Source organism: Ranitomeya variabilis, chromosome 7, assembly GCF_051348905.1.
Source record: "Ranitomeya variabilis isolate aRanVar5 chromosome 7, aRanVar5.hap1, whole genome shotgun sequence".
Lineage (NCBI taxonomy): Eukaryota > Metazoa > Chordata > Amphibia > Anura > Dendrobatidae > Ranitomeya > Ranitomeya variabilis.
In genome coordinates, this window is record NC_135238.1 from 224,365,120 (window position 1) to 224,379,636 (window position 14,517).

General features: G+C 40.6%; 1 protein-coding gene across 1 annotated transcript in view; it reads right to left on the minus strand.

Annotated features, from left to right (window-relative positions):
• ARHGAP15 (Rho GTPase activating protein 15) overlaps positions 1-14,517 on the minus strand; it is a 690,583-nt gene that overhangs the window by 273,063 nt on the left and 403,003 nt on the right. Inside the window, exon 10 of the mRNA XM_077273018.1 lies at positions 7,831-7,953. Within this exon, the coding sequence (XP_077129133.1) occupies positions 7,831-7,953 (123 nt within the window). The remainder of the gene's footprint in view (positions 1-7,830; positions 7,954-14,517) is intronic.

Below are 14,517 nucleotides of genomic sequence, written 5' to 3' on the forward strand. Positions count from 1 at the left end.
TATGTTTTTATTTTTTTTCTAAGCCGAATCATTCGTTCTAGTCATCGGAGAACATATTAAGTCAAGTGGAAAGGTTAGTATGGTACGACATATTTTCCAAAATAATATTTGCCCATACAATATATTATATTTCAAGCCTTTATATATTATATTATGTCTTTAAACGGGTTAGTATAATTTTTGCACTAGATGATATATTTTGTGACTTCATAGATAATACAACATGCAAATTCCTTTTTTTTTATATAGTTATCCAGACCACAACATTCCAAGAAAAGTCAATTTACCCTCCTCTAGGAATAAAAAGACATCTCCGGGAGAAAATAACAAGTAAATCTCTATTTTCCCTTGGAGCCGAGCTGTTGAGCTGCTCTCTACCTGCGTGTCACAGTCTCCCTGCACTAATTTCTTCTCTTAACATAGTAATTATTCATAAACACCTCTTGCTTGCATGTCAAGATGTGGAAATACATGCTAATTAAATCTAATATAAATCTCAGGCAGATCAGTGGCTTTTTTTTTTTCCCGTGTTCCGTAAATGAATGTTTTTCAATAAAGCTTCTGTAGGTGAGAAGTCGGCGATTTCCTGTTTGTTGCTATTTGCAATGACATATCACCCTGTATGAAGGATGTATGATGCGTCGGTGTCTCCACCTGCTAATTGTCTAATCACATTTAAATAATGAATTACAGTTTAGCATGAAATTATTTTTGCTCGCCTCCTCCGGTCGACATGTTCCTCGCCTTAGAATATATCGGTACATCAGGTGAGATCTCACCAATTTCAAAATAAGCATATTCGCCCTGTTCGTATGCGGCATATTGTGACAAATTATGGAAAGGTGACTGTAATGGTAATTGTGTTAGCTTCTATAAATATGTCAAATCATTGGAAGCCTTTATTTATTGCACGCAGGTTAATGACTGTGATGTTTTCCCGGATTATGTCTGGTGCTGCGGAATCGCTAACGCAAGGGAAGATTCATCAAGTGACAGCAGCGGGATGAGTATTGATGATTTCTTTGACTGCACCTCGAATTGCTCATTTCTCATTTTTTCCTTTTATTCTGAAATGAAAGGAGTCAAGTGACTTTATTTTACGGAACAAGAAAAGTGCAGTTCAAAAAAATGTTTCAAGGCAATAATCTACTGCTCCCATTTTGATGCAAAATAGCTTTTCTCCAGAAAAAGCAGATTTTTTGTATTATATTTTCATATATTGTCACTTTTTATCCACAGTCCATTGTTTTTGATCTAGTAACTGTCTCATATCTTACATTTTATTGCATTCACTTTTTACCCCTTTTGCCCCAATAAACTTAATGTTATATCCTTCACAATTATTGTCCTTCCATCTTTTTTTTACCTCTGGTTCAGGTATTCCTCCTCATTTAGCTTTCTGTCTATGTACTACTGTATAGTGTACACAGAAAGCTTCCAATCAATGGTGTGGGCGGGGTTATACAGAACTCAGCAGTCTAAGCATGGCTGTCATGTTGTGACTCGACCCAATGGATGGTCATCAGCTAATGGCACGATACACATACAACGGGGATGGTATAGGTGAGAGGAAGGCCTTACCCGTAGGGAACGGGGAAAGATCACCATCTGAGCCTGACCCTGCACTCCCCTAACACCCTATGTGAGTCCTTCCCCCCCGCCATCAGGATACCTCATCTCTAGTAGTCACCTATTACTGCCCTGGCTTGTGCACTGACTGGCAAGGAGCACTAGCTTCACCTCTGCAGATAATACAAATAGGGGGAAGTGACAAACACCAAAGGGACGACAAGGTAACAAAACACCACACTTAGCTTATGAACACCGCTGCTAAGCTCCACACCACAGATAGCAACAGCAACTGGACTCCAATATCCAGACGTGGCTGACACCAGAGAGCTGCTCCTGCTAGGCTGGTCTCCAGAAAGGAACTGTATCACCAACAGTCAGCTGATGCATCAGGTGACCTTTAAAAGGATGGTGGGAGTGGTCACCACCTGCATCAGCTGACCCAGCAGCACTGCAGTAACACTAGATTGCAAGCGGGGGAAAAACTGACATTAACCTCAGATGGTCCAAAAGGAAAAACGTTTTAAACTGAGTGGAACCAAAGCTGCCACAAATCCAAATCCATCATGACAACTGCTAGATCAGCAGCAGAGAAAACAGGGACTGTATCAAAATAACAGCCTGGATGCAAATGCTAAGCTGAACGAGGGAACAGGGTCCTGAAAATGTATTCGCTCATCTCTACATTCTATTTATTATCTATTATCTATCAATCTATCATCTATTCATCTATCTATTATCCATCTACCATAAATTTATTATCTATCTATATTATCTATCATCTATTATCAATCTTTATGTGTTATCTATCTATTTATCCATCTTTCTCTCCATCTATTAATAAATCCCATATCTATTTTATCTGTCTGTCTACCATATGTATCTATTCTCCCTATCCATTATGTAATTTAGCTTTCGTAGATTTCGTATATTTTCCAACAGATGGTATAAGTACGCCAGTTAGTTCCCCTTAAAATGAAAAGCTGAGTAATACATAAAGGTCATCACTCCAGAGGATTTTTTTCCCCTCTAAATTACTCCTAACAAGTGCAATAAAAAAGCGTTGTTGAGAACCATCCCAGGAAATCAGAAGTTTTCAAGCTTCCAAAAACAATCACTAATCATTAAAATGTGCTCATAGGTTGAAAGGAAATGTAATTCATTAAGTTTACAAAAGTTCCCATACATAGCGGCTGGTTCACAGGCGCACGGAGCCGGGTCGGAGCGCTGGGCCAGTATTTCTCAACCATCACTCATTCATTCAGCTGTTATCAATTATGAAACCAATGAAAACTCCTGCACGGACTTCAGAGGAACAGTCAATTTTAATATCTTGGGGCATCTGTAGCTTCCGTGAATTGGCTGCGGAGAAGAAGTAGGGAGCTAATCTCAGACCATAAGTCTGTATGAGGTTTGTACAACATCCATCAAGCACCAGACAGATAGTCAATAGCAGACTTACAAAAACAGCGCCATTTTTTACCGGGGACAATATATTTACACATTACTTATCTTTTACATAAAATCTATTCTAAACGCAGGAGTTTTCTTTTTGTAAATATTGTCCCTTCGTTTAAAAGTTAACTGGATTATAAATCTTTCGGTGATTGTTTTTGCCGTTATTAGAAAACTTAAGGAAGGGGTGCGACGAATTGAAGAAAACTTGAAAGTTACTTAAAAGAGTTTCACAGTTAAAAGGCATTTTGGTCCTAAATTAAAAAAAAAAAGATGCATAAAGGTTAAAAAATAGAAACACATCGTACAGGACTCCTTCCCTAACTTTCTCTACCCAGCTTCACCTCTTTGGTCTTCTCGGAGATGCGGCACATGAGCAGTGCGCACGACGACCAGCTACTTTGGCTTACAATTACGTGTCAGGTTGACCGGCCCATCGGGGAAGCTGACCAGTAACCTAATCACAGGGTGGGTTCAGATGCCAATTGGTGGTCCCAGCAATCAAAATTAACCACCTTTTTGTTCCTCTCTGTCTCAGCTATTGAATTATCCATGTCTCTTTTCTATTATGACCCATAAGTTCTAGGACCATTCTTCTGGATTAACCCTTGGATGCTCATCTTGATTTGACTTTGGATGACTAGTTATTTTTACACCACTATCCGAGCCCAATTTCCAAGATTCTGAATTGGCCTTCCATGACTGCACACCTAGTTTTTATTTCATCTTTTTGATTTTCTGGTTTTGACCCCAGCTAGCTTGTTTTTTTGCTCATCAGATTGCTTCACCAATCAACACCTACTCCGAAGATGCAACCTTTCTTGCAGTGAAGTCCAAATTCCTATATAGGAGCTTAAAGGTGACTGCAGACTTGCAAGTCCTCACACCACATGCCGGCATCGCGAGCAAGCAGTCATGTGACCACAAATATGTGATATGCATACTCCCTGCCACATTCCAACTAGACTATTTCCAGCCTCTCTCAATACTCTTTGATTTAGCAAGGCTGTGCCCATCTAGTCGAAATGTGACCAGGAGAGTGCATATTGCATACTTACGGTCATATGACCACTCGTTCCCAATGCCGGATAATCTTCATTGTGTGTGGTATGTAAGCATTCACAAGTCTGCAACCATATAGAGTGACTGCAGACTTGTAGTTTAAGAATAGACAACCCCTTCAAGGGTGTTCACCAGAAAACCCCACCGATCAGCATAATGAAGGTCTCAGCTCACAGTGTTTTTTACTTTTTGTGGTCCAGGTGTTGAGTCACCTACCAATCAAAACTTTTAATATCAAGAAACATTCAGAGAAAACATGGTTTGAAGAACTATCCGGGGACTATAGGAATAGGTGTTATGGGTCAGGCAAGTCCCCTGGGTGACTTTTCAGCACTCCAGCTGATTGTCAGATTTCTCCTATGTATGTACATAGGAAGAGAATTGTCAATTAAGTTGAGCCGTTCATTGAGAAGCCGGCCGGGGGAGGCGCCGGACAAGTCAGGTTTTTCCGTATGGTCACCGGTTGATTCTATAAACTATGATTTCTCAATCGCTCAACCAAGCTTCTATTCATGATGCTTATGGTTTGGGAATCGTAAACAGAGAGAAATAATTCTTTATACAAAATTTACTGGTAGAATTTCATTGTTTACCCGATCCAGAATAATTTGCCTTTAGGAGGTCTCGGGAAGCCTGGTAGCAATCTCTGTTGGATCATCAATGAGGCTCATATTGGTTGGAACCCAATTTTCGGAAATCCAATCTAACTTTACAGAATTTTTACCAACTTAACCGAAGGCTGACTCTAGGACCGATATTTTTTTCTCTTTTTATTCTTATAGCTGGAAATGCTCATTAACTTTAAACCATTTGCTGCAGATCCATTTCTTAAGTTGTGGAGCCTGCTTTATACTAATATTAGCTCTCCAAACATGCATTCTGGAATTATTTAATTGTAGCGAGAGAAGCCAGCTGTATTTGTAAATAAATTATAGCAATTATAAAATAATCATATGTACGGGAAAGTAAAAAGTGCAGCTAAAACTGGAACATAGAAAAAGTTGGAATGTGTTCAATGAATATCAAATCTATAGAAATGTGGTAACCACCAATCATGGAATGGGTGAGATGCGGTGTCTTCTTAAGGTGATCCGTACCTCATATGTTTTATAGTATCAGGCTCTGTTATTCTTTTTAACTATAAAAATGGTTGTGGAAAAAAACAGAAGAAATCAGCAGCCTTACAAATTCAGTAGATGGATAAAGTCACTTCTTTATTTTCAGAGAAAAAAATATTAAAAAATCCATCACATGGAACATGGAAAAGAAACTTACGCGCTTCGAGCACGAAGTGTGATCTTAGTCATAGTAAACTTGTATACTTTATTAAAAAATGGTTGTCTGATTTGGAGTTGCAGATGTTCTCCCCATACTCCACTGCATTGATGATATAATCACAGGCAGTGACTGAGCCCAACAACTAATATTGATAAATCTATCATCTCTCTCTGTATCAACATATCTATCTATTATCTTTCTCCATATCCATCATCCCTCTTACTATCCTTCTATTCATCTATCTTTCTATCCCATATCTATGCTCCCATGTCTTCATCTCCCCATCTCTCCATCATTTATCTAATATCTATCTTATATCTATCTAATATCCATCTATCTATCCTTAGATAGGAAAACAAAACGCCAGGTTTAGATGCAAAGAAATCAGACTTTATTTATTTATTTAGCCCTGATGAAGGACACTTGTCCGAAACGCACGTTGGGGTGCGTGCCATTCATACACAGCTGACCAGGTAATACTATTGCAGCGCCCCAGAGTCCTGGTCATTGCAGTAACGTCGCTCTGCCGCTAAGGGGAGTGATGTTACATCTGATTGCACTAAAAGAGTTCACCTGACCAGGTATCACAGTCACACATTACACTTCACATTCTGGCCACCAGGGGGAGCAAAAGGTCCTATCTACTAGGCCACTCCTCACACATGGGTAAAACTGGGGGTTGGATAGGAAGTGGGGGAGAAAGTAGCTGGGGAGAGTTCGGGAGAGGACCTGTCAGGGGTGGGGTCCTGACAGCGGCCTAGGACAGACAGATCGTTACGGAGCCGCACCTGTTCCATATAGCAGCAGACTCCTAAGAAAGGACACGAAGCGAAGTATATTGTGGAGAAGTGAGAAAAGGGATCACAGCACAAAGGAGATAGAACCAGAAGGAGTCGTGCCCCGAGATCGGCAACATCCTTCTGAGGCGCGTAGCCGGTGGCCGGAGCACCGAGGAAGTATTAGGCTCTATGCATCACTTTGAACTACGGCAGGGCAGTTAACTCTAGGTTGGCTGTCTCACCTTTACACCTAACGAAGACAACGGAGGCAATTGTGGGAGAGGGGCGTCTCTAGGGTCCCTATAAAATAACTCCAGGCCTACCCCGTCATACGGGTGCATCCTTTCCATATCATCTGGGGGATGGAGAGAGAAAGAACAGAAACATACACGACAGTTGTGAGGACTATCCCGTGGTGCTCAGCAGGGAAGTACTACAACACCCAGGCGCTAGTAGGAAGGCTACTGATTTCCACCTGCAAAGGGAACTCTGGATGTGCCTTCGGACTGGCCGGTCTCAGCCAGCCCTGTTAGCAGTGCTCTGGACTGTGGATGCCGAAGCCTTCAGTAAAGAGGTAAAGAGACTGCAACCCTGTGTCCTCGTCATTTACTGCGACCTACACCGTCACCTACATCTTTAATTGGGCGCCCCTTAGCAGGGCCACGGACCGGGTCAGGCCACCGTGACATCCCCAGAACAGAGAGACCCGGTACCGAGTACCCCGCTATCCTGTGCTTGGGGGCCGCTCCACTATAGACCTTTTTTGTACTCTTCCCTTGCATTTGGACTTGGTATGTCACTTTCAAGTTTAGGCTAATGCCATGGGTATCATGCTGCTACTACACTTGAGCAATAAATCTCTTTTTATATGGAACTCCTCCTTGCATGACCACTTTGTGCTTCCATCACTGTGTCCCTATTACTTCAGTTATAATATAACACTTTAACACTTGATTTTTAATTGTTTATTTATTGCCCCTTAGCCATTTGCTCTGACATTTGCATATTATACCCTCCCTGTTGTATATTTTTTGCCTGGTCTTTTCTATTTTAAATCTTAACTACTCTGGTTTTTATTAATGTATTTATGACGTATGACTCATATTATGTATCCGTGCTGTTTGTATGTACTAGGCACCCCTTGTTAGTCATGCCACCACTTCACCATGTCTCTTTAATAAAGGTGTTTTAATGTAAAAATCTCTTGTTTCACCTATCCTTAATTTGCATACACCCCTTGACCTCTATTCGGTAATTTTTCTTTTGGGTTCACTATTTGATCCGAATGGTCTGCCATTCTTCCTTGTGCACATATACATCACTATTCACAATGCTTATTTAGATATAGAATAATTAGTTGATGTATATGCATTCAGAATTTTGTTTCATATTTAGCCCATGCAGCGACATCTAGCCCAAGAATCACAGATCCCTTTTCAACTTTGATGTGCTCCGTCCACATGCTAAAATCCCAATGTGCTTTAAAAAAAATATTTTGAAAGGTAAAAGAATGTTGCTTATGCAGAAAAACAAAAAAATCATATTTTTTTTGTCTAATGATAAACTTTAACAAAACGGAAACAAATAAAATCTAATGGTACATTCAAAATGAAGGTGACATGCAGAATGGAATAAAATACAATTTTGGAAGAATATCAAAATATAAAATAATTGTTTTTAGTAATACCTCTAATTAGTCCTTTTTCCTGTAGAGTTTTCAAAGAGGGACGACGAATTATGAACTTCTTTAGTCTGGTTTTCACACGGTTTATGTCAGATGAGTCTGAAGCGCTATAGTTTAATTTGAAAACTGGAAAATAATAGAAGTAAATGTATTAGAAAAAGTTTTTACAAATGTGTTTACTACAGATTAGCTTATTTTACTGCCTATGATATGTAACCTCTTTGTTTTTATTACTAATTTTTCTGAATATAATATAGTAATCTATAATTCTTCAGCATTGAGATAAAAAAAAAATCATGAAAATCATCAAGATCCACTGCTGGCAACTCCTGTGTAATCACCACTGAAAGACCAACCTAGATGTGCTTGATGGGAGGCAAATCAAGAGACTCTGCAGGCCATGATAGCACATTTGCACCATGCAATATACCAACAGTTGTACGAGCAACATGCAGGATAAGATTGTTGTGTTAAAAAATGGCTTCTGCGGCAGTTTGGAAAAATGTCCATACCTCTGGATCCACAACCAAATCACTTGGAAACTTGGAATGAAGACTAGAGGAGTCCCGCTACTGTACATTATACCACCCCACCCCATAATTCCAGGGTTAGAACTGGTATGACATTCCCTTGTGAAGGCACCTTCATGGGCATGTCAGATTTGAAGTATGATTAGTATTGATCCATTCGGTACAAGTAAAATTGGACATTACATACTGAGCCCAAGATATCAAGCTGTGTATACACAAACCATCAAAAGAGTTTGCATGACACTGGGCTACAAGACAGATATGCACTAACAAGAGCTCGTTCAACCACACACCACTGCTTTCAAAGGCTATCATGATACAGAACAAGATGTCAATTATGGTTAGAATGGAGGTCTGTGCACTTCAGTGAGGAGTCCTGGTTTTGTCTTGGATGCAATGATAATCAGAGATTGTTTTGGAGACCCCGTGGCCCATGCCATGATGAGGCTTTCATGACTACCCTCTCATCGGGCAGATTTTGGGCTTCCAGTACCTCAGCTAACCTGTCTGGCTGTGACTTCCAGTATCTCAGCTACCTGTATGCCTATTGCTTCCAGTACCTCAGCTACCTGTCTGCCTATGGCTTCCAATACCTCGGCTAACCTTTCCGTCTGCAGCTTCCAGTACCTCTGCTTCCTGTCTGCGGATTTCAGTATCTCTGTTAGATTTTTGTTGCGTGCCTCACCTGTGACCACCTAGATCTTGGGTTTTGAGAATCTCTTTACCAGGTGAGCCTAAAACTAGTGTAAAAACACCATTAGATATCTGGTGGTAAACTGTTGATGGTTATCCTCCCAACAGATGATTTAAGAGTTGGGAGACCCTGAATCACATCAAATGGTGATAGTTTTGCAGACTTTAATCTACTATATATCTTAAGCCTTTGAGTATTGCCTTAGAGAGTCCTTTAGGACGTGAGAGCCTCAGTACATACAATGACAACCATTGATAAAAATAGGTAGTTTAAGATTTCATTAACTTTTTTTTAGAACTCTGATTTAAGAAGAGGTTGACCAAACATGACATGTCCTTAAAGATATTTTTTCAAGCCTAAGCCAGAAGACAACTTTTCATGGAGGTGTATGAGCTGGCATTACTTCTAGTGTACATTGTTATGGGATTCTAGGGATCTCCTACCTCTTGAACCCAAACCAATGTTACCTTTGGACTTAGCAAAGACATGCGGGAAGATTTTTTTAAATAAAAACTCCTTTAAATATCTCACTTTATTAAAAAAAAAGTTTCAATTTGTGTTTTTCTACCAAAACTTTGAGCAATGATCCAAAGTTCCTTCTATTCTCCAAGTTTTATTAATTTATATTTTAGGCTCGTGATGGCCAGAATGAAAAGGATGATATTTATTTTACATGTTTATTCCAATGTAGGTCAGGTACATATTGTTTTTATGAAAGCATCATTAAAAAAAAAATCAAGCGGCATGACGATTTCCTGTACTTACCAAAGTTAAAAACCTAACCTAAAGTTAACTCGTTCGTTTCCTGAGAGACAGAATAAAATGGACAGTTATCTTTACGAAGCTAATTTTAATTTACATTAGCCAATTATTTCTCGAGTATCTTGGGGATGTTTGGATTTCCAGCCTTGAAAGTATGACTTTATAATCCAAACTTCTAACACACTTTGTGCCTCATTGATATCAAGGGAGCTAAACTTGCCAAATTGTTCATTTAAAGTAAATAAAAGATAGCCAATTAAGGAAAGTAAAATATAAACACATGCCCATGATAATAAGAGGATAGTGAGCCTGTCGTTTTACTACTGAATTTAGTAGAACGCTTCTCTTTTTCCCACAACACCAGCTGACCTCACAAATACTTTCATGAACTTGTAATCATCACATGAAAAAAAAACGATGCCTCTGCTGAAAAATGCATTAACCAAATAATCTATTCCTTTACAAATACACCCTTCACGCTAATTCGACCGCTTGGTCAAAGGCAACACTTTCTATAATTCCAGTGGAGACAACTCATCTAGAGTGCATACCCCAAGAGGGCCTTATATTTACTGTGTATAGCCAGATTATAATAAGGCAAGCAGTTACTTAAATAATTTAACCCTTGATGCTGTATGGTTTTGCAATACTTTTTGGTGTTTTACGATTCATTTGTAGTTAATTTCAAACCATCACTATCTAAATAATCTTAAAAAAAAAAAAAAAAAAATGGTTACACTATTTGTATACAAGAGTATATGCATATCCAAAAGAAATTCTGTGAAAGTAAAACTTGTTATGGAAAGATGGACCTCATTTTATGTAGGATATTATTTTGCATATGCCACAGTCAGCAAACTGACAAAAATCAAATGTGAGTAGGAGCATTGCAACAGAAAATGGCCACATTTCACGCCTGTGTAAGTAAAAGTTGTTTAAAAACTTTATCATATCTGTACACTTCGAAAGTTTAGAAAGTGCTTGGATGAATTAGAAGATGAAGACCTACAACAAGTCATAGAGGTCCATGACCTATCACGTCAATTTACTCGGCTCACAATTCAGCTGCTACTCATATGTCCTGGCACCCGGACACATCCATGTGTATTCCTTTCTAGAGGGTGAGCTAGCTCTGCTGACATGTATGTCTGGTCACCAGTGATGAGCGCATGTGCTCGTTACTCAAGTTTGCCTAGGGTGCTCGGGTATGTACCGAATATCGCAAGTGCATGAGTGACATGTGCGAGTCCTGGGGCCCGCATGTTTCGATGCTGTTAGACAGCCACAAACAATGTGGAGATTGCCCCTGTGTGATAGGCAATCCCCGCATGTTTTGTGGCTGACAGACGCAAAACTTGTGGGAGCGGGAACTCGGAACATGTCACTCGAACATCTGCGATATTCGGTACATGCCAGGGCACCCTAGGCAAACTCGAGTAATGAGCACTTACACTTGTCACCAGAGTTGAGCAAATATGTTCAGAATCGGTCTCCGAATATGAATTTGCCATATTTTTGCCATATTGCTACCCTACTTGTGCCGAATTTATGTTTGATGATCGATTCCAAATTTATTTGTTCATTTCTACCCACATTGACTCCAATGATGTTCGGCTGTGTTCAGCAAATATTGAAAACAATATTCACCGCCGATCATAATCGTAACCAAAATGCACTCAACTCTGCTCCTCACTACTGGTCACAATGACATCTCTGATGTCATAACTCTGTGCTTTTAAGGCAGGATCAAGTACCAGCAAGCCGCCTGAGTATTTTGTCAATAAGTGCACACTGCTACCATGTGCTTGCACTCCAAAATGCTGTCCACAAAAAAAAGGAAAAATTCTAAGCCTGAACTAGGAGGTGGAGGAAGAAGTGAAGGTGGTGGGTAGCCAATACAGTTTTTGTGTTTTGCTTTTTTTTATTGATTTTTGGGGAAGTACTCTGAAAACAGGCAGTGCAATAATCTGCTTGCCACTCTCTCTCTCTCTGTATACAGGCCGTGTATTACTCTGCAATTTTCAGGGTTACACACAGCAGCTTTTGGCACAGTACTCCCACAGGCGGGGTTGCAGAGTAACACATCAGCTTGAAGGCACAGTACTCCCACAGGAGAGGTTGCAAGGTACACACAGCGGCTTTTGGCACAGTACTCCCATACTTATGGGTTGCAGAATACACAGAATAGCTTTTTGGCACAGTTACACACAGAGACAAGTGCAGAGTACACACAGCGGATTTGTGGCAGAGTGCACTACCTAACAATGTCCCTCACTCCAGCTGTGTCCTGTCCCTACACTAAACAGAACAGAAAGGGGGCAGCACCTGTGATCCGGCATTTATACAGTCAGGGTCACATGGTGAGCCAGCCAATCACAGCCATGCCAATACTTGCTCTGGAAGTGTCCATAGCCTAAAAGTTTGTTGATTGGCTGCGCTGCAGCCTTTCAACAAACTTTATAAGACAACTGATCCCAAATAGTAAACAGGACATCCCGTGAAAAGTCCATGTTCGGGCTCGGTACCGGACACTAGATGTCCAATATACTGTCGACCCAAACTTTACCATTTAGGTTCACTCATCCCTAACCCTGTTCCCTTTGATCTTCTCTGTTTCACATGCCATTCAGCATATCTGACTCTCATGCATCGACACCTCCAGTCCGTGCTGCTCACCCTGACCTACAGCTTAATAAATACACCAAATAAAGTGAACTCCAACACCAACCCGGATTAACAGATGAGTGAAGGGACATATAGCTCTGATATATTTATTGTACAAAACAAAAACAGCCCCACCTCTCTGATCTAAACTTTGATAGCAGGAATTGGTCTCATCAAATAAACTCTGGGGAGTGAAAAATACCGTATATACTCGAGTATAAGCCGACCCGAGTGTAAGCCGAGACCCCTAATTTTGCCACAAAAAACTGGGAAAACTTAATGACTCGAGTATAAGCCTAGGGTGGAAAATGCAGCAGCTACTGGTAAATTTCAAAAATAAAAATAGATACCAATAAAAGTAAAATTAATTGAGACATCAGTAGGTTAAGTGTTTTTGAATATCCATATTGAATCAGGAGGCCCATATAATTCTCCATAAAGTTCATGATGGGCCCCATAAGATGCTCCATAATAAAATATGCCCCATATTATGCTCCATAAAGTTTATGATGGGCATCATAAGATGCTTCATACAAAAATATGCCCCATATAATGCTGCACAAAGGTTGATTATGGCCCCATAAGATGCTCCATAGAAATATTTTCCACATATAATGCTGCATTAAGGTTGATTATGGGCCCATAAGATGCTCCATAGAAAAATTTGCCTCATATGCTGCTGCTGCGATTAAAAAAACACCGGCCCTTGCGATATTCACCTGTCCCTTTTCCATCACTCTGTCTTCCGTCTCTCTGCAGTCACTGTTCAGGCAGAGGGCGGCCCGCACACTAAACTCATCATCACGCCCTCTGACCTGAACGTCACAGCCAGAGGACACGGAAGACGGGGTGGCGCGTAGCGGTGGAATGGGGAGACAGGTGAATATGGCATGGCTCACCTCCCCCGTTATACTCACCCTCCCGGCGCGGTCTCTGCTTCTCCTATGCGATGGCGCCCGCAGCTTGTTCCTGTGTTGAGCGGTTACTGGTACCACTCATTAAAGTAATAAATATGCGGCTCCATCCCTCTGGAAGAGGAGTCGTGTCCATATTCATTACTTTAATGAGTGGTACCACGTGACCGCAGAACACAGGAAGAGCTGCGGGCGCCGGTGAAGCAGGGACATGCAGAGATGCTCTGGGAACAGGCGAGTATGATGGACAGCTGCTGCTGCTCCCCCTCCCCGCCGACCCCCTGGGACAATGACTCGAGTATAAGCTGAGAGGGGCACTTTCAGCCTAAAAAAATGGGCTGAAAATCTTGGCTTATACTCGAGTATATACGGTAAGTTGATTTCCCATAAGTGTATGTGCACGTGTTAACTATTTCCTGCAGATACTTCTGCATCAAAGACGTGTCTCTTTGCATAAAAAAATTTGCATTTTTCCAACACATTTTGCATGTGCTTTTCAAAATACTGCAAAAATGCTGAAAGAACTGACTTGCTGCAGATTTGTAACTGCTTCAAATCTGCAAGGAAAAAATAAGCATGAGCATGAGACTTCAGAAATCTCAGGCTTTTTGCTGGGACAGTAAAATGCTGCATTTTCCCATCAAATACGCGTCAAAGCAACGCGTGAAAAATGTGCCAAAAACGTGACGTTTGAACATGCCCTAAAAAAGTAAATTGCAATCTCAGAACTATAGCTCCCTGTAAATCTATGTCCGATACTTCAAGAAGCCTTGCAGAACGACACTGGACTGGGGCTGAGCTGCAGTACTGCACACAACCAGGAGAGAGATGTGGCGCTGGTTTTGTAATGTGTTATAATCTTGGAAGACTACATTCACATGTAGCGAAAATGTGAATTTTTTTGGTCAGAATTGCAGATGCAAAATTAGCTTTGTATTACCGAAATGTATCATATGCCGCGGAAAAAAAACAAACTACGTGCCGATTTTTGCAAAGACTTTGCCGCAGAATATTTGGTGAGATCCGTGATGGTTTTATGTTCATCCTGTGCTCTATTGGGCTTAAATGTATTTTGTAGAGTATAAAAAATGGTTAGGATGAAATAAAATCTGCTCTATCGTCCGTC